This window comes from Ascaphus truei, chromosome 6 (genome assembly GCF_040206685.1).
Source record: "Ascaphus truei isolate aAscTru1 chromosome 6, aAscTru1.hap1, whole genome shotgun sequence".
NCBI classification, from domain to species: Eukaryota; Metazoa; Chordata; class Amphibia; order Anura; family Ascaphidae; genus Ascaphus; species Ascaphus truei.
The window spans coordinates 91,558,633-91,581,893 of NC_134488.1; the positions used below are offsets into that span (position 1 = coordinate 91,558,633).

General features: G+C 44.2%; 1 protein-coding gene across 5 annotated transcripts in view; it reads left to right on the forward strand.

Moving 5' to 3' along the window:
• The window catches only part of CCDC30 (coiled-coil domain containing 30), a 68,236-nt gene that overhangs the window by 5,525 nt on the left and 39,450 nt on the right, over positions 1 to 23,261 (forward strand). For 4 of the 5 annotated variants that reach the window (XM_075605092.1, XM_075605090.1, XM_075605089.1 and 1 more), the window contains 8 exons: positions 4,204 to 4,388; positions 7,928 to 8,017; positions 10,645 to 10,728; positions 12,568 to 12,721; positions 13,401 to 13,472; positions 14,047 to 14,162; positions 15,688 to 15,773; positions 22,931 to 23,123. In XM_075605092.1, coding sequence (XP_075461207.1) covers positions 4,204 to 4,388; positions 7,928 to 8,017; positions 10,645 to 10,728; positions 12,568 to 12,721; positions 13,401 to 13,472; positions 14,047 to 14,162; positions 15,688 to 15,773; positions 22,931 to 23,123 — 980 coding nt within the window. The remainder of the gene's footprint in view (positions 1 to 4,203; positions 4,389 to 7,927; positions 8,018 to 10,644; positions 10,729 to 12,567; positions 12,722 to 13,400; positions 13,473 to 14,046; positions 14,163 to 15,687; positions 15,774 to 22,930; positions 23,124 to 23,261) is intronic. The other variant, XM_075605091.1, reaches the window with a different exon arrangement.

Sequence of the window (23,261 nt, forward strand, 5' to 3'; positions counted from 1 at the left end):
GACTCATCTGTCTAGAGAACATTGTTCTAGAAGTCTTGTGGATCATCTATCTGCTCTGGTGAACTTCAGATGGGCAGCAATGTTCTTTTTAGAGAGCAGTGGTTTCCTCCTGGCTATTCTTCCATGAACACAATTTTTGTTCAGTTTTTTTCTGATAGTTGAGTCTTGAACACTCACCGCCAAGGTGAGAGTGGCTTGCAGATTCTTGGATGTTACTCTGGGGTTCTTTTTGACTTCCTGGTTGATTTGCTGATTTGTTCTTTGAGAGATTTTGGTAGGATGACCGCTCCTTGGTAGAGTGACTGTGGTCTTGAACGTTCTCCATTTTGTATGACAGTGTATTGGTGGAGCCTGAAATCCTTAGAAATGGTTTTGTAACCCTTTCTAGACTGATTAGCATCAATAGCTGCTTTTCTCAGAAATTTATTTTAATCATGGCATGATGTGTTTCCACACATCTGTATGGTGAAGACCAAACTCACAAAGTTTCTGATCTTGATTTCAAGAAGGTTAGGTGAGTATAGAGAGTGAGAACCAAGTTTTGCACTCAGTGCCCTAATTGAATGTTTAATGAGTATATTAAAAGAAACTTTTAATGATCATCAGTATAAAATAATGGGGTTAAAAGTCCAATGATTGGACACACACATTAAATCCAAGGTCGAGTATTTAAGGCACTCTGGATTATATATGATAGGAACAATTGAGTGGGATTAAATCAATGTTCCCAAGGGAGCTGGTATGCAGCTGACCCTAATGAGGTGTATCTTTACACAGCAGGGATAGGACATAGGTGAGGGATAGGGCTATCTGTATACATAAGCAGTCACTATTTGTATTGGACTACCTATGAGTATACTGTCCTATTGCGTTGGTATGCTGGTAGAGTGACAATGTTGGCACATGCAGAGACTGCCACTGCAAGAAGGAGTATAATTTATACTGAGAGCAGTCAGGTATAGCAGTGGGTGAGTAGCATACAGATACCTAGAAGGTGGTGTGGCTAATTGGGTATGCCTATGCCCATATTAATGAATGGGCTCAACCACCAGGTACTATGCTAGAGCTACTTAGTAGGTCTAAACGTGTGCAGTAAGTAGTATACGAGCAGTACAATGCTACGGTGTGGCCATATGCTTGCCTATGTCCATATTAATGAATGGACTCAACCGTGCAAGGTACAGACAGTGTCCCAAACTAACATGACCTCACCTACTGTGTCTCGAGTAGAAACACCGTTACTCCTTTGAAGTGGATGCTGCACGAACGCGGGGTCTGGCGGCTGCTCGCTATGCGAGACTAGAGGCTGCCACGTCAGTACTGACCCTGCGCGTGCACGTGTGTAGTGCCGACACGCGCGTTTTGCGTAGGAAATGCTTTCTCAAGGCTGTGAGGAGAGGGGGAGGTCCCATAGATGCAGTACGATATTTATGTGGTGTTAAGTGTTTCTATTGGTTGGATAACTCACTCCAGGAGCCTCCTCATGTGGTGTGCCTATGGTATGTACCTAGAACACCCTTGATGCAGTCAAAGTTAGTAACATGAGTGGCTGCTGAATGTATACCCAATCACCATGTCCCTGACCAATAGTGAATTGGTCTATACCAACATACTTTATTGTGGCAAGATCACCCTGGTGAAAGGTGTTCACATGTCTCGCCAAGGGTTTGTCTGCCTTATTCTGTATTGTACCGATGTGTTCCAAGACCCTTTGTTTGAGGGGACGCCTTGTCTTCCCTACATAAATCATCCCGCACTCACAGATGCCCTGATAGATTATACCCGAGCTCAGGCACCTGAATGACCTCTGTGGTTTAGGGGGGGGTATAAGAAGGTTATCATGGAAAAACTGACATTTCCGTAATTATCATTGGGGTTCACAAACTTTTTCTCGCCACAATCTTCTATTGGCCCAAAGTTTCCACTATCCACTGGAGCCTTAAGTGGGCAGCCAAAATGTTGGGCCAATAAAATAATTTTGTTTGTATATTAAGGGTTTGCCTTTCTCTTTGTTTTTTTTGTACAGTACCTTTTTATAAGTGTTCTGATAGCAGCACCCTCTCCAGTAGTCTGGTTTATACTTGTTGAGCGTTGGACATTGTCTAAGGCAGTGATTCACAACAGGGGGTTAGTGAGGTGTCTCCAAAGGGTTCACCAAAAATATTTAATGTAATGGTGGATCCCAGGTAGTATAGTGGGTGCTTGAGCCCGTATGGGGTTACGCAACTAGTAAGGCCGCAAACTCCACCTTAACGTGGGTGGTACAACTGTCAGTTACAGCAGAAGTTTCCAAGCTCTCTCCCCACAATGCTTTGCATCGGCTGCAGTGAGGCATTGTGGGGCGGCTTTGGAATCTCCTGTACTAATTGACCGCTATACTATGCAGGCTCTCTACACACTCTGAGGTGCATTTTTGGGTTTTATTAAGCATGTTTCACCCCCACAAGATCAGGACACTTTACTGCCTATGTTCGGTCACAGTTTTGTTAGCGATAGCCTGATGAGTAGGCAATAACATTATTAATTAGGGGTTTGTGGAACAAATAGTTTTTAGCAGGCGGAGCACAGTGTAAAAGAGGTAGGGAGCCGATGCGCTAAGACATGGAACTGTGAAAGGATAGTCAGAAATGCATTTATTTTATTGAGTTTTACCAAGAATTAGAGTTAAACACCTGCAAGTAGCTTAATCCTTACCTGCTTTTGACATCTGGTCCAGTCTAATGTATATTCTTACGCTCCACAGGCACAGAAACCTTTTTTGCAATTCATCATTTGATTGCACTAACATTTCTTTCCTAATCATTACTCCAAATGTGCATTGTACTGTATGTAAAAACTTGCCAAATCGCCTGTCTGAGTACATTTAGCATTCTCACTGTATAGGCCACACTGACACACATTACAGTATAGGGTTACTGAGAAGGACAAGGTGATACAATGTGATCAGGTTTCATATTGATCTTCTAATTGGATGCCAGTGTGCTCTCCATTTAAATGGTCAGGTATAAGAGAATGAGCGATAGTGCTGATCAGGCGCTAGCGAACAGAACCTCATTAAAGTCAATTCTGTGCAACAGTGCCCTGATTGCACAATGTAATGACTAACCCCCTTTGTGATTATTTTGAGTTAAAATGTCTTTTCTTTCTACCCTTTCACACAGTTATTTTTTCGTTTAAGATTGTGTTAGATCCAGGCTGCAAATGTGTGACTTGGTTTAACAAAACAAAATGAATATACACAGTTCATTTTTAGAGCCTTGGTTATAAGGTTGTTTGACACTGTTCCTTTCCATCTGCTTGAGTTATAATATTTTGTGTGTTCATGCTGTTTCTTTCAAGTGTAAAAGAACAGGACTGCTCCATCATAATACACAACCTTGTCAGTTTGGGCTCTGTTTGCTTACAAATGTGATCCCTCTAATAGTTTTGAAAGACACATCAATTCAAAATACTTAGTGTTCAGCTCCCCTTTTTTTTTTCTCCCTCCGAACGTAGTTTTATATTTATTGAGTTGTTAGGAAGCAAAACCACGTGTTATGTAGGAAATGGAATCCATGTTTTGCTATCATCAAAAAATCTAAAATTACAAGTGTGCTACACTGTAAAAAAAAATCATTCTAAAAAGAATTGTTACAACATACATTTAAAACGCGTATTGTGTAAGGATTGCCTCTTGAAATAACCTTTTGACAGTTATAAATTGTTAGTCCAATCCTACCCCATTTGTATGAAAGGGAGTAAAGGCGGGCCGGAGCGGGGCACCCTTTTGGGATTCTGTGCCTTTAGCGGATTATGGAAATGGAAAAACACAACCATGTAGTATTTTCAAAAGTTAGGAGCGCCCCCCTTTAAAAAAAAAAAAAGTGTTGCGCTCTACCAAAGTATGCCTCTTATGATGATAAAGAGTGCAAGTCAGTTACATGATGGCGCAAGGGAGGACATCTTTTAACCCTTTCGCTGCCAGGGGGCCTGCAATGCATTACATGCACTGAAGCACAATGCGTGTCTGGCCCCTCGGACAGCGAAAGGGTTAATCAGCGGTCATTTTCCAACTTTTGAATAGCTAGTATAAATAAACTGAACTCCAACCTGACCTGGGGGGGGGGGACGGTTTGCAAATTGTGAAACACGATGGCTTTTGCACCCGTCATATAAGTAGAAGAGCGATATTTTAACATAGGGCTTCCTCTCCTTTCCTTCTAGAATCCCAGCTGAAGGAGGTGGAAGAAATGCTGGACCAGGAGGGTTTGAATGAAATTGCCCATAGCAGTCCCAGTGAGCAGGTTGCTTACTTGTTGGTTGAAAGAGCAACATTGCTTGAGAAACTGGAGATTTTAGAGCAGAAGTTGGATTCTCAACTGGAGAGTCTAAGTGATGGAAAACGCCAGGTATTGTATTCTTGTAATTACATTGGAAACGTTTGTCTTGTGGGACCAATAAGGAATTTGTGTCTGTGCCTGCACATCACATGCTCATAAGAGAAGAGGTGATGGCTTCACAGGTAATTACGTTTAATGAATTCAGAAGCAAAGGGCGAGAAAAAGTTTGTGAACCGCAATGATGATTTACCGAAATTCCATAGTTTTTCCATGATAAACATTTTGAATCAAAAGCAGTATTTTCTTAAATATCCAGTAGGGTTTTATAAGGGTAATAATAACTAATTCCATGTCTTTTGAAACAAAATGATGTATTGGACAAACAAAGAATAATTACGAGTCCGGGTATGTGAAAAAGTAAGTGAACCCCTGGTTGAATTGGCTAAATTAAAGGAGATAATTAGAATCGGGTGTTTAAATAATTAGGTAGATCTTCAAGGGTGAGTTTTTGGGAGGCCTCACCCTATATAAAGATCAGAAACTTTGTATTTATGTCTTGTTTATGTAGCGCCATTAATGTACATAGCGCTTCACAGCAGTAATATACGTGACAATCATATAAATAACAAATAATACAAATAACACAAAGGGTAGAAGTGCTTCAGAGCTTACAATCTAATTGGTAGGTAGGAAGAACGTACAGAGACAGTAAGAGGGCATTCTGGTATGTGCATCTGCAAGGGGCCAAGATTTGTGTATTAGGTGTATAGTATCAGCCACGGAGCAACTCGTATGCTTCGTTAAGCAGGTGTGTTTTAAGGTGTGTGGAAACACGTCATGCTACAATCAAAATAAATCTCGGAGAACATCAGAAAAGCCGTTATTGATGCTCATCAGTCTAGAAAGGGTTACAAAACCATTTTCTAAGGATTTCAGGCTCCACCTACACTGTCAGACAAATGGAGAAAATTCAAGACCACGGTCACTCTACCCAAGTTGTGCTACCAAAATCTCTCTAAGAACCAGCAAATTATCCAGGAAGTCACAGAGAACCCCAGAGTAACATCCAAGGATCTGCAGACCACTCTCGCCTTGGCTAATGTACGTCTTTATGACTCAAATATCAGAAAAAGACTGAACAAGAATGGTGTTCATGGTAGGATAGCCAGGAAGAAACCACTGCTCTCTAAAAAGAACATTGCTGCCGAATGAAGTTTGCAAAAGAGCACATAGGTGATCCACAAGACTTCTGTAACAATGATCTCTGGACAGACGAGTCAAAGGTAGAACTTTTTGACCTCAATGAGAAACGTTCTGTTTGGCGAAAAACAAACACTGCGTTCAAACAGAATAACTTCATCCCAACATTCAAGCATGATGGTGGGAGTGTGATGGGTTGGGGCTACTTTGCTGCCTCAAGAGCTGGACGGCTTACCATCATTGACACAACCATGAATTCTGCATTGTATCAGAAGATTGTAGAGGAGAATGTCAGGCCATCCGTCTGTGAGCTGAAGCAAAATTGGATCATGCAGCAAGACAATGATCCTAAACATACAAGTAGATCTACAAAAGAATGACTGGAGAAGAAGAAATTCTGCATTTTAGAACAGCCAAGTCATAGTCCGGACCTAAACCCCATTGAAATGTTGTGGCAGTAGCCCATGCAAGGACGCCCTCAAATGTCACGGAGGTGAAGCAGTTCTGTAAAGAGGAATGGGCCAACATTCCTCAAACCGATGTGAGAGACTAACCAGCTGTTACAGGAAACACTTATTTGAAGTCATTGCTGCTCCAGGGGGTGCCACCAGGTACTGAATACAGCTCAACCCCGTTATAACACGATCCGTTACAACGCGAATCCGCTTATAACGCGATGCAAGCGTGGCTCCCAATTTTCGTATTTATGAATACTTTACAACACGATTATTGGTATCTTAAATACTTTTTTGTACAATGCATACAATTGTACATTATTTCTAATGCGATCCGCTTATAGATGTGATTCTTTGGACACCAAGCACAGCGTTATAAGGGGGTTGAGCTGTATAAAGGTTCACATACTTTTTCACACATGGATATTGAATGTTGAATCCTTTTTGGATACATAAATGTTGGAAAGTATCCTGTTTTTGTGTCATTTGTCTGATCAGGTGTCTGTATCTAATATTAATACTTAGAATAAGATATGATAACATTTTAGGTTTTAAATATGTGAAAATCCTAAGGGGTTCACAAACTTTTTCTCGCCACTGTGTATCTCTCAAACTAACGCTTAGTGCAAAACATCCACAGGATATTCTCCATTACTTAAAATGGCAGAAGCAATACTGTGGAATGTCATAAAGTAGTATGTATAACCCGGGCTGGCGCCACGTGTTTTGATTCCCTGTGCAAACACTCACTTTCCCACCTGAACTAATCACTCTCCTACCGACCAGCACGGGAGAGAGGAAGGAGGGTGAGTCACTTGTTCAGGCGCGCGGGAGGGGAGGAGGGCGAGTCACTCGTGTGGGAGGAAGGGCGAGTCACTCGCCCTCCTCCCCTCCCGCGCGCCTGAACAAGTGACTCACCCTCCTTCCTCTCTCCCGCACGAGTGACTCGCCCTCCTCCCTTCCCGCGCGCCTGAACGAGTGACTCGCCCTCCTTCCTCTCTCCCGCACGAGTGACTCGCCCTCCTCCCCTCCCGCGCGCCTGAACGAGTGACTCGCCCTCCTTCCTCTCTCCCGCACGAGTGACTCGCCCTCCTCCCTTCCCGCGCGCCTGAACGAGTGACTCGCCCTCCTTCCTCTCTCCCACACGAGTGACTCGCCCTCCTCCCTTCCCGCGCGCCTGAACGAGTGACTCGCCCTCCTTCCTCTCTCCCGCACGAGTGACTCGCCCTCCTCCCTTCCCGCGCGCCTGAACGAGTGACTCGCCCTCCTTCCTCTCTCCCGCACGAGTGACTCGCCCTCCTCCCCTCCCGCGCGCCTGAACGAGTGACTCGCCCTCCTTCCTCTCTCCCGCACGAGTGACTCGCCCTCCTCCCTTCCCGCGCGCCTGAACGAGTGACTCGCCCTCCTTCCTCTCTCCCACACGAGTGACTCGCCCTCCTCCCTTCCCGCGCGCCTGAACGAGTGACTCGCCCTCCTTCCTCTCTCCCGCACGAGTGACTCACCCTCCTCCCCTCCCGCGCGCCTGAACGAGTGACTCGCCCTCCTTCCTCTCTCCCACACGAGTGACTCGCCCTCCTCCCTTCCCGCGCGCCTGAACGAGTGACTCGCCCTCCTTCCTCTGTCCCGCACGAGTGACTCGCCCTCCTCCCCTCCCGCGCGCCTGAACAAGTGACTCGCTTACCCACCCGCACGCTTCATTTTTGCCACCACCCGGACACTGCAAATACATGTGCTGGACGCCCGGTCGTGCCGGCCCTGTGTATATCTTTATTTGTATAGCACCATCCATGTATATAAAGCTTCACAGCAGTAATACACGTGACATAATAATCAGAGACATAATAGGAATAAGCGCTTCAGACATAAAAGTAAACATTAGGAAAAGGGAGTCCTGCCCCAAAGAGCTTACACTGTAATTTCTAATCTCATTAAGGCAAATTGTTCCCTTTCTAGGAGGAATTGGAATGTATTCATCAGACATTAGAGGAAGAACTTCAGCAGCAGCGTGAATCTATGAAACGCACCAAGGAAACCTTGAATAAGGTAAATAATCCCAGGTTTTACTCTGCAAGGTAATACAAACGTTGCCAGAAGTAATTTTTCCAAGCAATAACCGGCTTCTTTACAGCAGTGCAGCCTGGCTGATCACAGCAGAAAACCCCAATAAAGCCCGATGTTTAGTATTTATCCCAGCTCTCACTCTGTGACAAGAAAGATCTATCCATGCATCCAACTGATTCAGGAAATAAGTCGACAATCGGGTGTGAGCTGATGTGACTACATTAGTCCTGAATTGTATGAGATAAATAATAATGTTAGATGGACTTAGTATGACCATAAGCTGCCACTTTAAAATGTGCGTCTTCGACATCTCTACTCTCTTCTGATGAGCAGCAGGGGAAATCCTGCCGTCTGTCGGAGTGCTGCCATTACAAGGGATGCGTGTGAATTGATAGCACAAGTTGCTTTTGCCATTCACTCACTAATGATTATTGCAGTGACGTGCAGGTGGGCGTCCTGGTACTTCCCTTTCCATGCAAGCACTCGGTGACTCAACTTGTAATCGAGAAATGGGAAACCCCATTTAATCAAGCTGAAGATAACAGATTGTTAAATGCTACCTGAAAAGGCGGTTGTTTTAGCACCATTCCAGTTAAAGGGCATTGCCTCTTGCCCGTTTTGTTCTGTTTTAATAAATGCAGCAGTTCCTTTTACTTACAACTATGGCAATGCAATTGTCTAAGCCAGGGGTGCGCAAACTGGGGTGTGTGGGATTTTCTGGGGGGAGTTTATAAATAATTAATTTTTTTAACATAAGTAATGTGTATTTTTTACAAATATAATAGGAATTAATGTATATTTGAGACTGTATTATTAATTAATTCAAGTGCATAATCTTGTTAAAATAGATTTAAATTAGTTAGAGATCTCCTCCATTCAAAAAATAAAAATGTAAAATTTATTTAAAATCTGTTATGTTGTAATATGCTCTAAACAGTAGGCAGAGTATAAGTTTTTAAATTAGAGGATGTTTTTATCCCTTTTTTGTAGCCAATACAACTATATCAATTTTATATATTGCTATTTATTAAAATTATTGAAAATATTTATTGTAATTATTCAATTGGCTGGTGTCTTCAGGGATGTTTAAAGCCTCTATCCCACTATACTTCATGTTTAAATGTCTTTTATATATACCTGAAGCTAATTGTAAGTGATTATCAATTAGTTTTGGGCACTATTAATAGGGGACCTCAGTAAGAGGGGTAATCGCACTCATACCCCTGATAAAGGAAGTCTTTCCGAAACGCGTAGGGCGACATTTGAATTGACCAGTGCAGTCCTAGGACTCTCTATAGCTTCTGCTGCTGCTGCTGCAGCTGCAGCCCTCTGTAATCTCTCCTTTCACATCAGAGATTAACCCTGGTGAAACCCGGAAGTGTTTAGATGCGTGCATGAGCGCACATGCACGCGATCCGGCGGACCAGCTTCAACACAAGGGGGGCTGATCCAGGAGCACAGAGAACGGAGGCTGCCAGAACTATTTGTGGTGGAAACGCCGGGTGTAAGGGCTGATTGCAGCACCCAAGATTGAGTGGGAATTTTTCACGTTTTTATTCTTAACTATTTTGACATAAATCTGCACCATCATAGGGGTGTTGTGTGCTGTTCTCACCCATTGCAGTTCACTTCTCTTCACTATATGAGAGTTGGGAATACTCTTGAAGAGGAAGCACCCAGCCCATATGGAATTTTTTGGCATTTACCTATAAATCGGTTGATTTTTATTAATGCATTTTAATGTTGTATTTTAATCTGGTACATAGGTCATTTTGTGCAATCATAGCGCTTTTTGAAGTGAAACTTCTTTGCTGGCGCCTACAGAGTTTTGATGGGGAAAATGTCATTAGTTGTCACAAAAACGCGTGACGTGATGATGCAGAAACGGTCGCGGGCCTCAGCTCATGCGCAGAAGGGTCCTCGGGCCAGCGCGCATGCACATACCTCAACGTTCCAGGCCGCACGGAGATTGAAGGCAGCGCATGTGCAGAAGAGGAGGCAGAAGCCGAGAATGTCCTATGCATGCGCCGGCTCTGCGCACATGCGTAGAAGCCACCAGCTCGCCAAACGTGCAGCAAACACCGTTTCAGCACGCATGCGTAGCAGCCACCCTGCTACACTTGGGAGACGGAGACCATGGAGACACCACACACGCACTGAGACAGACACACACACACACACATACACAGACAGACACATACAGACAGACACATACAGACACACACACTGAGACAGATACACACACACACACACACACACTGAGACACACACACACACACAAGGAATTCACATTTAGTATAAATATAAAAGTGCAAATTGCTAAAACGGGGTGTGTGCCGAGCACGCGCGTTCTATGTCAAACTTATTTGCGTTTTGCCACTTAAATTGTGTTTTAATTAAAAACGAGCACAATTTTTGTGACAAAAGACAAAGAAGTTTCACTTAATGTGCGTGCTCGGCACACAAAACCTTTTTTTTTTTTTTTTTTACATATTACTGTGGGGCAGCATTTTTTAAGATATTTTTTGGGCCAGGGATTTTTAAGAAGCTACCTTTTGTACACTTGCTTCTGACTTGAAAATAATCATTTTAATTGTTTTTTTCAAAAGGAGCTACCGTCTTCTGCTCAGAACCCCTGGAAGAAGTTATTTGGAATCCGTAGAAATGCAGACGGATTGTCTGCTGACAGTTCAGTATGTTTGTGTTTATTTAATAACATCCCTAACATGCCAAAAATGCAAACTAATAAACTAACATTTTGCCTCTACCATTATCCAGTCGTTCCTACAGATGTATTATTTCATTGTAGTTCACACATTTCACCAATTTCTCTTTCGGCTGTGGAACTCCATATCCCTGACTCGGTAGTGAATTATTTATAAATCAGATTGAATTTGGTGAATGCCGGTTACCACACATGGGCTGCTTTTGTAAATACTTCATAATGGGGTCCAGATGTTATGTGTTTAATTTTCTCCTGTGTAATATTTTCCCTGGCAGTTTTTGGGTCATAATACTAATGGCTGCATCCTTGTTAGCTGCAAATGGGTGAACAAGAACATAGCTGTTTGTGTCATGTGATTTTCAGTGGTCAAGAAGCAGTATACATGTTTATAAAATGAGGACCCTTCGTGTTATTCTGTAAGATAGAAGTAATGTACATTTTAAAGGCATAAAAAAGGAGGAATATAGAGGAAAGGAGTAGATTTAAAAGATAGAGGACTAGCCCTAAATCATGGACTAAATTACTTCTTGGTTAATGAATTCTGCTTCTCTAAAAGTTCTTATGAATGTAAAACAAATTGCATTGACGTGTGCATGAAGCCTCTTACCTGTTATGCTACCGTTTATGGCAGGAGTGCTCAACTCCAGTCCTCAAGCCCCCCCCCTGCAGGTCAGGTTTTCAGGATATCCCTGCTTCTTAGACTGAGTCTCTGATTGAACCACCTGTGCTGAAGCTGGGATATCCTGACCTGTTGGGGGCGCTTGAGGACTGGAGTTGAGCCCCCCCTGGTGTATGGGCTCTGTATTCAGAAACGTAGTGGTATTCCAGTGTTCAACATTGCAATGGGCTTTTCTTGACTGCGAGAGGAGACCCTGTGGTGAGCGGTCTGTGAGAGGATTTTTTTAATGGAGTCCGTCAAATGAACCATTCAACCTTTGTGTTTGTTTTCAAGTTTTCTTTAGTTGATGATGGAGACAGTCTGCTAACCTATTGCTACAGCAACTAGATCCCACCCCAGTATAGTATATCATGACTTCCTAATGTTATTTGGGGATGCAGTACCTCTTGGCCTTGGCTATTGCATTTGAATTTGAGGACTGTATAGCAGGGGTCTTCAATAAGTTCTCCAAAGGGGCCAGATCAGAAAACATTTTGCAGTAGAAGGGCCACAAGGTTATTGAAATGTCATTTTGAACACATTTAAAGACATAAAAAGTAGTACAGCTCAACCCCGTTATAACGCGATCCGTTACAACACGAATCCGCTTATAACGCGATGCAAGCGTGGCTCCCAATTTTCATATTTATTAATACTTTACAACACGATTATTGGTGTCTTAAATACTTTATTGTACAATGCATACAATTGTACATTATTTCTAACGCGATCTGCTTATAACGCGATGTGATTCTTTGGACCCCAAGCACAGCGTTATAAGGGGGTTGAGCTGTATTTCAAAACATCTGTACCATATATTTACATTGCCTTGGCTTACAAGTGAGTGTCAGTGTGAAACACTGCACTTAGCTGCCTAAGCGACTAGTATGCAATCAGCTGGAGCAGAGAGTCTAAGGGTCGAGGTCCTATGTGGGCGCCAGTAGAAGAGCCCCGGAGTGTAGAGTTCTAAAATAAACACACTTTAAGCTCTTGTGGGTGTCGCAGGAAAACCTGTGAACAGTTGGCCCTATTCCCCGTTTGTCAAGATGTTGCTTGCTTTATACTTTGTCACAACCTGCCTTTTTTGAAGAAGTAAAATAAAAACAGTTTGAGCATGTTAGATTTGGTAATCTTTAGTTTGTGCCCCAGACATACGATGAAGAACTCGATAAAGAAAAGAAAAGGAGAGAATGCGTGGAGAGAGATCTGGATGAGGCAGCACGGAGGCTACAAATGGCTCATGAGGAGATCCGCAGACTGACTGATGATTTATTAATAAAAAGGAAAGAAGTCGCTGAGCTTGGTAATTATTTCTGCATTGCTTAAATTATATTGGTGTGTAGGGAGGGTGAAAGGAAGCCTGTAACCCAGAAGGTCAATCGGATGATTTTGATATTTTTTTTACATAATAATAAGTGTATTCACCGCTCAGTCGATTTGCAACAATACCGCAAATCAGGCGGGATCTTTAACTCATGCTAGAATAATACATTTCGGTCCCCTCACACAGTAAGGGAGCAAAGCAAAACTGGCAAGCTACTTTATTGTACAGGATCTATTGCATCCATAGCTTGATGCCTCTCAACTTTCCTTGGGATCAACAGGCTATGGCAAATGTTTCGGGGTTTTGATGTAAACAGTTTGCATAACAGCCGTGTAACAGGTACAGAAGAGTAATTGTGGTCCAGTACGGAAGGTTTGCTTTTTGTTTTTTTTACTTTGTTTTGGCAGTCTACTGTACGTTAGCATCAGGATTGCACATTTTTCAAAAGTCACCGTAAACATTTTACAAATACCCACTGCCACAATAGAGAGTACTGTGTACATTTTCACACGTGTAGTCATCTTTGAACCTCTCTAGTAACATAAGTCTTTGCAGCAGGTACGCCTTTGCACTGGGGGGGGGGGGGTGCATGTTGTTTTGAGGGAGTGTCATTGTTTGCAAGATGTTTAAACTCTGTGTCTCTTATTTGTCGTCCTAGAGCACATTTTGCAAAAAAATCAGCAGGAGACCAATGTGCTGAAGCATGAACTTCAAACTGTTCAAGAAAATGGTAAGATACATATTGTTTAATGTATAACTGATTCGTTTTTGTACCCCCTGTGTTAAAAGAAAAAAATTGTGCTAATTAAACCAGAGTCTAAATTTGAATTAGGCATGCAAGAGCAATATGCAATGAATTTCAATGATCTAATCGGGCAATTGAAGCTTGGAACAGCCATCGTATCCCCTACTATTTAATATTGTGAGAAGCTGTTAACATGTTTGTTTGTTTGTTTGTTTCTACCCTGTTGTGCAGACCTGTCTTCATCAGAAATAAAATCTTTTCCCCCTTTTTGTTGATTCTCATATATATTATTGGCAAACAAATGAAACTATTTTATAGATGTTCTTGTACATGAGCCTTCATCTTATGTTCTGATCTCTGATCAGAGCATCATATTGTATGGCTGGAAAAGATAGACGGTTTCAACCATATAATCAATGTATCATTCAGGGTAAAAGGCATCACAACCTGCAAAAATTCTAGTGTTCTAGCCATATTGGTTAATATTTGGTCAAATCTGTTAATAATCTATAGAGTGAGTTCATACTACTTGAGATTTGTTTTTTGTTTTTTTTTATAGATTCACTTGAACTTCAAAAATCCCAAGAACATAACAATCGATTGGATAGAGAAATCCTGGCCTTGCGCACGCGCGTCAGATCGCTGGACTCTGACAGAAAGAAGTATATGGAGCAGGTGAGTTTTATTTTTGTTCAAATTGGAAAATCAGGGATGATGTTTTTATTTACAAAAATGTGTAAGTGGTAAAATTAGAGTGTTTTTTGCTGTCTGTACTATGAAGGAATACAAACAGTGTGAAATACAGCTGAACCCCGTTACAGCGCGGTGCTTGGGGTCCAAAGAATCTCATCGTGTTATACGCGGATCCCGTTACCAAATTTTTATTGCGCCCTTTGGGGGTTCCGCGGCACCCCCACGCAGGACTGACCCGGGAGCAGCTGGCAGCTCTCTCCTCTCCCTGCTTCTGCTGTCAGTTTCCGGCTGACAGGAAAGAGAGAAAGTAGAGAAAAAATGGCAGTGCACTGCCAAAAAAGCAGGACGAGACTCACAGGTAAAACGCGTAGGTGTGTTACCTGTGCTGCTGCTCTAGGTGTTCTGCCTGATCCTTTTATGGAATAAAAACGCTTTTTTTTACCTAGGAGCCTCCTCCTGCTTTTTTGGCAGTGCACTGCCATTTTTTCTCTACTTTCTCTGATGATCCTGTTTAGTGGACTGCACGTCTTTGGAGTACACCGCAATAGGACCACACTGAAGATCATTGGATTCAAGAGTGAGTTACCCTGTGGGTTCATCTTTACTAAGTCAGCAATTTATGGGACAATGTGTGTACTATTAATTTGTGCCAGCGAGCACTAGGTACTAGTCCACAATCCCTGATATGGGATGCTGTACTGTTCTTTATCCATAGAGGTGTGGTCCTAGCGGATAAGCATATGTTTTTGGGACATAGTCTCACTCTGGATGCCCCGGTTACCTACATACTTGGACTCTCTGACAGGAGAGAGAGAGAGAGAGAGACACAGAGAGAGAGAGAGAGAGAGAGAGACACAGAGAGAGAGAGAGAGAGAGACACAGAGAGAGAGAGAGAGAGAGAGAGACACAGAGAGAGAGAGAGAGAGAGAGACACAGAGAGAGAGAGACACAGAGAGAGAGAGACACAGAGAGAGAGAGACACAGAGAGAGAGAGACACAGAGAGAGAGAGACACAGAGAGAGAGAGACACAGAGAGAGACACAGAGACATTTGACGCCGGGCGGGCGCAGGCAGCCACCTCCCTGCCACCTGGGACATGACAAGCTCTGGTCACCCCAGCAGGGCACAGGAGAGACTAGAGAATGGCATGGTAGGAGATCTGCATCATGGTACTGCATATTATTGGAGCCACCCTCACATCGTGTTATAAGCGGATTCGCGTTGAAACGGATGTCGCTATAACAGGGTTGAGCTGTAATTGGCTTTAGTTAGGATACATGAAGAGGGGTTATTATAGTGGAGTGTTTATGCCATTAACATGGCTGTCTTGTGTATAATGTTTTCGTTCATAAAGAACTATACCTTAAAGACTTACTGCAAAACACGGGGGATGTTATTTGGCACACCAATGGAGATTTGGGGGATTTTATTGAATGTATATAAATTCAGCAGGGTTCTAGATCCCCACTTTTTTTTTTCAGTCTAAAATGTAAACTTTTATTTACAGAATGAAAAAAGTGACAGTGAATCAATAGGGAAACCAACATCAGATCAACAAAATCATTTTCAGGACAATGAAGTGCTTCATAAAAGGTACATGTTTTTATTTCCCTTGTGTTCTACGACCTAACCTGTCACATGAAATAGATGCTCGAGTCTTCTTCCATCAGTTTGCCAGATAAGTTATAGCGAAAGGTTATAATTCTCAGATAATTAGTAACAGGGACATACCATTCAGCACTTCCGGCTGTAATCCCCCATCTTCTAGAAGCCGACATTCAAAACCTGTAGTCAAGTGACCAATAATGTGTTTGCGTTGGCAGAAGTTAGCCCAAAATCTTCCACTGTGAGCTGACTTGGGAGTGTTTGTATATACAAACTAGGGCACTGAGTGAGGAGGCCTCACTAGATATCTCATAGCACAGGGGCAGCCAGCGCCAGTCCTCAAGGGCCACCAACAGGTCAGGTTTTAAGGATGTCCCTGCTTCAGCAAATCTGAGCCACTGATTGGGCCAGCTGTACTGGAGCAGGGATATCCCTAATACCTGACCTGTTGGTGGCCCTTGAGGACTGGAGTTGGCTGCCCCTGCCATAGCTGTCATGTATGATCAATGGTCGTGTCCCATGTATATGGTAGAATATATATATATATATATATATATATATATATATATATATATATATATATATATATATATATATATATATATATATATATATATATATATATATATATATATACACACACACACACTATGGTTATGGTGGGTAAAAAAAAGCTGTGTGTGCTGGTCACGCGCATAGTAAGTGAAACTTCTTTGTGTGTTGTCAGCAACATATAAAGTAACAATAATATTATTACTGCTTAGAGCATGAGTAAATTTGATTGGCGGGGTCATGTTTATTGGCAGCAGTACCAGCATCATGGATGTTGAGCGGGTGGGGGAGCTCACAGGGGTGGGAGGTGGGAGGGGAGGTGGGAATAGGCACATCATTCTGGGGCGGTGTTCGGCACATCACTGGGGTGTGTGTGTGTGTCAGAGTGCGTGCGTGTGTCAGTGTGCGCGCATGTGTCAGTGTGTGTGTGTGTGCGTCAGTCAGTGTGTGTATGTGTGTCAGTCAATGTGTGTGTGTGTGTGTGTGTGTGTGTGTGTGTGTGTGTGTGTGTGTGTCTGTCAGTGTATGTGTGATGTGTATGTCTCTCTGTCTGTGTCCTGCCCCCTCTCTCCTGACTCCCCCCTGGCCCCTCTCTCCTGACTCCCCCAGCACCCTTGTCCTCCCCCCAGCAACCTTGTCCTGCCCCCCAGCACCCTTGTCCTGCTCCCCAGCACCCTTGTCCTGCTCCCCAGCACCCTTGTCCTGCTCCCCAGCACCCTTGTCCTGCCCCCCAGCACCCTTGTCCTCCCCCCAGCACCCTTGTCCTGCCGTCCTGCCCCCAGCACCCTTGTCCTGCCCCCCAGCAACCATGTCCTGCCCCCCAGCACCCTTGTCCTGCCCCCCAGCACCCTTGTCCTGCCCCCCAGCACCCTTGTCCTGCCCCCCAGCACCCTTGTCCTGCCCCCAGCACTCTTGTCCTGCCCCCCAGCACCCTTGTTTTCCCCCCAGCACACTTGTCCTCCCCCCAGCACCCTTGTCCTGCCCTCCTGCCCCCAGCACCCTTGTCCTGTCCCCTCGCACCCTTGTCCTGCCCCCAGCACCCTTGTCCTGACCCCAGCCCCTTTCAGCAGTCCCGTCCCCCCCCCCCCATTTCTACCAGATCACGACATGGAGGCAGTGGTGGCAGGGGGGCCTCAGGGTACCCTCGGTCTCTCTATGTTTCTTGGCCTGTCTCCGCCACCCCCCCCTCCTCCCCCCGTGCTGTGCTGTCCTGTCATCATTCAATCGGGTGGATCGGGGAGGGATGGGGACAGCTGAATCTCCACTCTCGGCGCCGCTTCATCTTCAGCCTCCGACGCTGCTACGAGGGGCGGGCGACTGCGCATGCGCTGCCTCACATCAACGGCCGATTGTGCGCATGCTCGCACAGATAGCTTCCTGGCCTGAGGGACCCGGCGGTCACATCTGCGCATGCGCCTCAACCTGAGGGACCCGGCGGTCACATCTGTGCATGCGCCTCAACCTGAGGGACCCGGCGGTCACATCTGTGCATGCGCCTCAACCTGAGGGACCCGGCGGTCAAATCTGCGCATGCGCCTCAACCTTCCATGTCTGTGCGGACGTGTGGGGAGAATGGCTGCCGTTAGGAGCGGCGCCGGCAGCTATCGCCGCCGCATATGTTAGTGTGGGGTGAGCGGCAGCCATTAGGAGCGGCACCGGCGGCTATCGCCGCCGCTGCCACATGTGAGAGCAGGCGTGTGGGGGAAGCGAGGGGGGGTGAGCCATGACGTCACTTCCGTTTCATATTTCATCTCCCATCTCTCCAGTTTTGCCCCATCAGAAGTAGGTGCCACTAAAGAAGTTTCACTTCAAAAAGTGACAAAAACCCTCCACAGTAAAGCATAAAGCAACTGTAAATATTACTGTATGTTCATTTGCATGTCTTAGACAGGTCTGCAACCCTGTCTTTCCCCATTGTCACCCAGCATACAGCGCTTCCACTGCAGCAAGGGATTCTGGGAAATGACATGCAAATGAGCACTCAGTGCCACCTTTTGTCTCAAGCTCGTATTACACAAGTCTAGTCTCAAACCTGCTTAGCCATTAAGACCAACCTCACACTGATGATACCCATCAAGTTTGAAACATGTCTGTGAGTGGGTCTAATGGCTTTGCATCTCATCCCAACCTCTGTCTAAAAGCTGTGTTTAAAACAGCATGCATTGGCTTGAGGAATTGCTTGTGTAATACGAGCTTGAGACAAAAGGTGGCACTGAGTGCTCATTTGCATGTCATTTCCCAGAATCCCTTGCTGCAGTGGAAGCGCTGTATGCTGGGCGACAATTTATTTATTTTATTTATTTATAAAATATTTTACCAGGAAGTAATACATTGAGAGTTACCTCTCGTTTTCAAGTATGTCCTGGGCACAGAGTAAAACAAATAATACATGGTTACAAATACAGTTACATAAATGAACAAGGTATACATTTATATACAAGACATTGCATGCACAGTTAAAGAAAATATATATTATGAGCTTATGAAACAGTTACAGACCAGATTAAAGTGTGAGACAGCCTTAGATTTGAAAGAACTTAAGCTGGTGGTGGATATGAGAGTCTCTGGTAGGTTGTTCCAGTTTTGGGGTGCACGGAAGGAGAAGGAGGAACGTCCGGATACTTTGTTGAGTCTTGGGACCATGAATAGTCTTTTGGAGTCTGATCTCAGGTGATAGGTACTGCATGTGGTAGGGGTGAGGAGCTTGTTCAGGTAGCTGGGTAGCTTGCCCAGAAAGTATTTGAGGGTGAGACAGGAAAGGTGAACTTTGCGCCTAGACTCTAGTGATGACCAATCTAGTTCTTTGAGCATTTCGCAGTGATGTGTGTTGTAGTTGCATTGGAGAACAAAACGACAAATTGAATTGTAGAGGGTGTCAAGTTTGCTAAGGTGGGTTTGAGGAGCCGAGCCATATACTATGTCTCCATAGTCAATAATTGGCATTAGCATCTGCTGTGCAATACGCTTTCTGACCAGGAGACTTAGGGAGGATTTGTTCCTGTAAAGTACCCCTAGTTTGGCATAGGTCTTGGTTGTCAGGGTATCAATGTGCATCCCGAATGTTAAGTGGGAGTCAAACCATAAGCCCAGGTATTTAAAACTAGTGACAGGTGTTAGGGTGGTTTTAGCGTTGGTTCTAATCAGGAGCTCAGTCACTGGAAGCTTTACAAATTTAGTCTTGGTCCCAAATACCATTGTTACAGTCTTGTCAGTGTTTAAAAACAGTTTGTTTTGGGAAATCCAGTTTTCGAGTCTCAAAAAGTCAGACTGAAGTATGTGTTGAAGGTCAGAGAGGCTATGGCTGTGTGCATACAGGATTGTGTCATCTGCATACATGTGTATTGAGGCTTCCTTACAAGCTGTGGGAAGATCATTAATGAACACTGAGAAGAGTAGGGGCCCCAGAACAGAGCCTTGCGGGACACCACAGGTGATATCCAGGGGGTTGGAGTTAGAGCCTGAGATGGACACATGTTGGGATCTTCCTGATAGGTAGGACTGAAACCAGTTTAAAGCATGTTTCCCTATTCCAGAGCTCTGGAGTTTGTTAAGCAGGATAGCATGATCAACTGTGTCAAAAGCCTTTGCAAAATCTAGGAATACTGCACCAGTGAGTTGTCCCCGTTCCATTCCACACTGGATTTCATTGCAAACTTTTAGCAGGGTAGTTACGGTGGAGTGTTTGGGACGAAACCCAGACTGGAATTGGCTAGGGAAATTTGTCTTGGTGTAGAACTCGCTTAATTGGGAGTGGACACATTTTTCCATAACTTTGGATAGAATTGGGAGAAGTGAGATTGGCCTGTAGTTTGAGACAGTGTTTTTGTCCCCACTTTTGAAGATTGGGACAACTCTGGCAGTTTTCCAGGTCTTAGGGATATGGCCTGCAGACAGGATAGAGTTGACTATCGACGCAATTGGTTTGGCAATGGCTGGGGCACCAAGTCGTAGGAACCTAGATTGTAGTAAGTCGGGTCCACATTGGCTGCTTAGTTTTAGTTTGAGGAGCGCTTGTGTAATCTCCTCTTCAGATACTGGGCTAAATTGAAAATTGTGGGCAGTGTTGGGAGGGGGTGAGACTATAGGGGTACTCCCAGGATGAGATTCAGGTTTGGGGTTTGTGCTGCGTTTCGCTAATAGGTTAGTGGCACACCCCACAAAGTAATCATTGAATGCATTTGCAATGTCAGTGGGGTTTGTCAGAGTAATATCCCCCTTAGTGATATTACTTGGTTGTTGATGGTTAGGAGGCTGGAATATATTGTTGATAACCTTCCAGAAATTAGCTGGGTTTGATGTATTCTGGAGGAGATTGTCAGAGTAATATTGTGCTTTTGCATGCCTTGTTTGCCTTGTGCACACGTTCCGCAGGCATCTGTAGTGATTGAGATCCTTGGTAGTGCCAGTTACTTTGTAGCTTTTCCACAAGGCATCCCTGAACTGGTAGAGTGCTATAAGGTCAGGTGTAACCCATGGAAGGTGGGCCCCCCGTACCCTTATTTTGCGTAGTGGAGCATGGGTATCGCAGAGTTTTAAGAACAATGGGGAAAGACAGGGTTGCAGACCTGTCTAAGACATGCAAATGAACATACAGTAATATTTACAGTTGATATATACATTTACAACTTTCAGATTTATATTGTTATGATTAAGCCCACAGGGGTAGAACTCTCACCTAAGTGATGATTTTGTGTCCCAAAAAGACAAGTCAACAATTACAATTGCCCGAACACTGGTAAATACTCTACTACATTAGATTAGTTAGTCACATTTAAATGAATGTTTTTGCTCAGAGCATCAGTCTGACATGCAGCTCCCAAGTTAATCACAGAAGTCCTGTGCAGCCATTTAGATTTCCCTTAGGCTTGTGAAATCAGCGGTCATTTCCTCCTCAATGGGTGGGGGAGCAGATTACAAAAAATCATGGGTTGTGCTATGCTGAAACACTGGTTCACAAAAAAAAAAAAAAAAAAATATATATATACACACACACACACACACACACACACACACACACACACACACACACACACACACTTTTTTTGTTAAAAAATAGGGGGTGCCAATACTCATAATAAAATTAATAGAAATGAAAATGTTTAACATTTATACACACTGTTTATTACTTTGAGTTTTAAGGAATTAAAAAAAAATTCAAACAAAAAAATTAGCATTTCATGGATAATTTCAATACACATGCACACCCACGCACTTCCACACTTGCGCATGCACTTCCACACTCACGCATGCACTTCCACACTCGCGCTTGCACTTCCACACTCACGCATGCACTTCCACACTCGCGCATGCACTTCCACGCACTTCCACACTCGCGCATGCACTTCCACACTCGCGCATGCACTTCCACGCACTTCCACACTCGCGCACGCACTTCCACACTCGCGCATGCACTTCCACACTCGCGCATGCACTTCCACGCACTTCCACACTCGCGCACGCACTTCCACACTCGCGCACGCACTTCCACACTCGCGCATGCACTTCCACACTCGCGCTTGCACTTCCACACTCGCGCATGCACTTCCACACTCGCGCATGCACTTCCACGTACTTCCACACTCGCGCATGCACTTCCACACTCGCGCACGCACTTCCACACTCGCGCATGCAGTTCCACACACTCGCGCACACACTACTCTGCTGCATTTCCCATGAGCATGACAGTAGATGTTCCCTCCTGGCCAGAAACAATGTTTTATAAATCAATACTCCCATATAAAACATGCACCAGGAAAATATACCCCACTTTGAACAAACTGCGGTACTAGAGGGGTAATCGTTTTGTCTGTTCAACCTGCTAAAATGTTTTGTCATGCAGTTTACTTTGCACATGCTTCTAAATACAATCCCTGAGTGCTATTGTCTTAAAGGCTTCAGATGACAATAATCAGAGTTTTCGCAGTGCTATTTTTTGACTGATACTATATATCTCGTATGTATTTACCATAACACCCTTCCTTACTGTCTCTGTACATTTTTCCTACTTACCCCTTAGACTGTAAGCTCTTCTGGGCAGGGACTCCTTCTTAATGTTACTTTTACGTATGAAGCGCTTATTCCCATTATGTGTTATATTATTATGCCACGTGTATTCCAGCTGTAAGGCGCTTTGTACATGGATGGCGCTATGTAAATAGAGAGATACTGTACATGCGTTTTGATTCCTGAAACCTGGTGCTGCTTTTTGTGCATGTTGATAAATGCTGATTTGAATGTGTGTACAATACATGTGTAAGTTTGGCTTTGATTCTGTCATGGGGGGAAATTAAGGCATTGGGTTATGCGAGTGCCACACCTACGCTCCTCTTATTGGAACTTCCATTAACATAACCTATAACCTGTGCTTCATGTAAAGGGAGTTGGTGTAAATTTGATTGTAAGCTCTTCAGGGCAGGATCTCCCGTTGCCTTATGTTGTCATTTTACCGTTGCACGACTTCCCATTGTTTGTCATTTATTTACCTTGTATTGTAATTTTGTAAAGCGCTGGGTACATCGTTGGCACTATGTAAATACCATTATGCAGAGCAATCGCAGGGCACAAGTCACTGGGTCGTACTTTTCTTTATTTAGGTGTCAACTCGAAGTGGAAGAGCGGGACTGTGTGAATAAAGAGCTGCTGCACAAGCTGCACAAGCTGCAGAGCGAGCACGAGGAAACCGTGGAGCGCAACGAGGAGCTCGAATCCATTCTCGGAGAGGCTCAGAATCGGACAAAGGAGCAAACCGATTCCTTAGAGTGTGAGATAGCAGGACTGCAAAGAACAGTAAGTATTGGCACACCGACAAGTAACACTGCGGTCACCTTTCATTTCGCTCAAATTCCATGTGGGGGTTACAAAATCTTTTCATGAAGACTGGACGCTTTATGCATGTTTAGGCTGGGGCCACGGTGCCGCGGACCG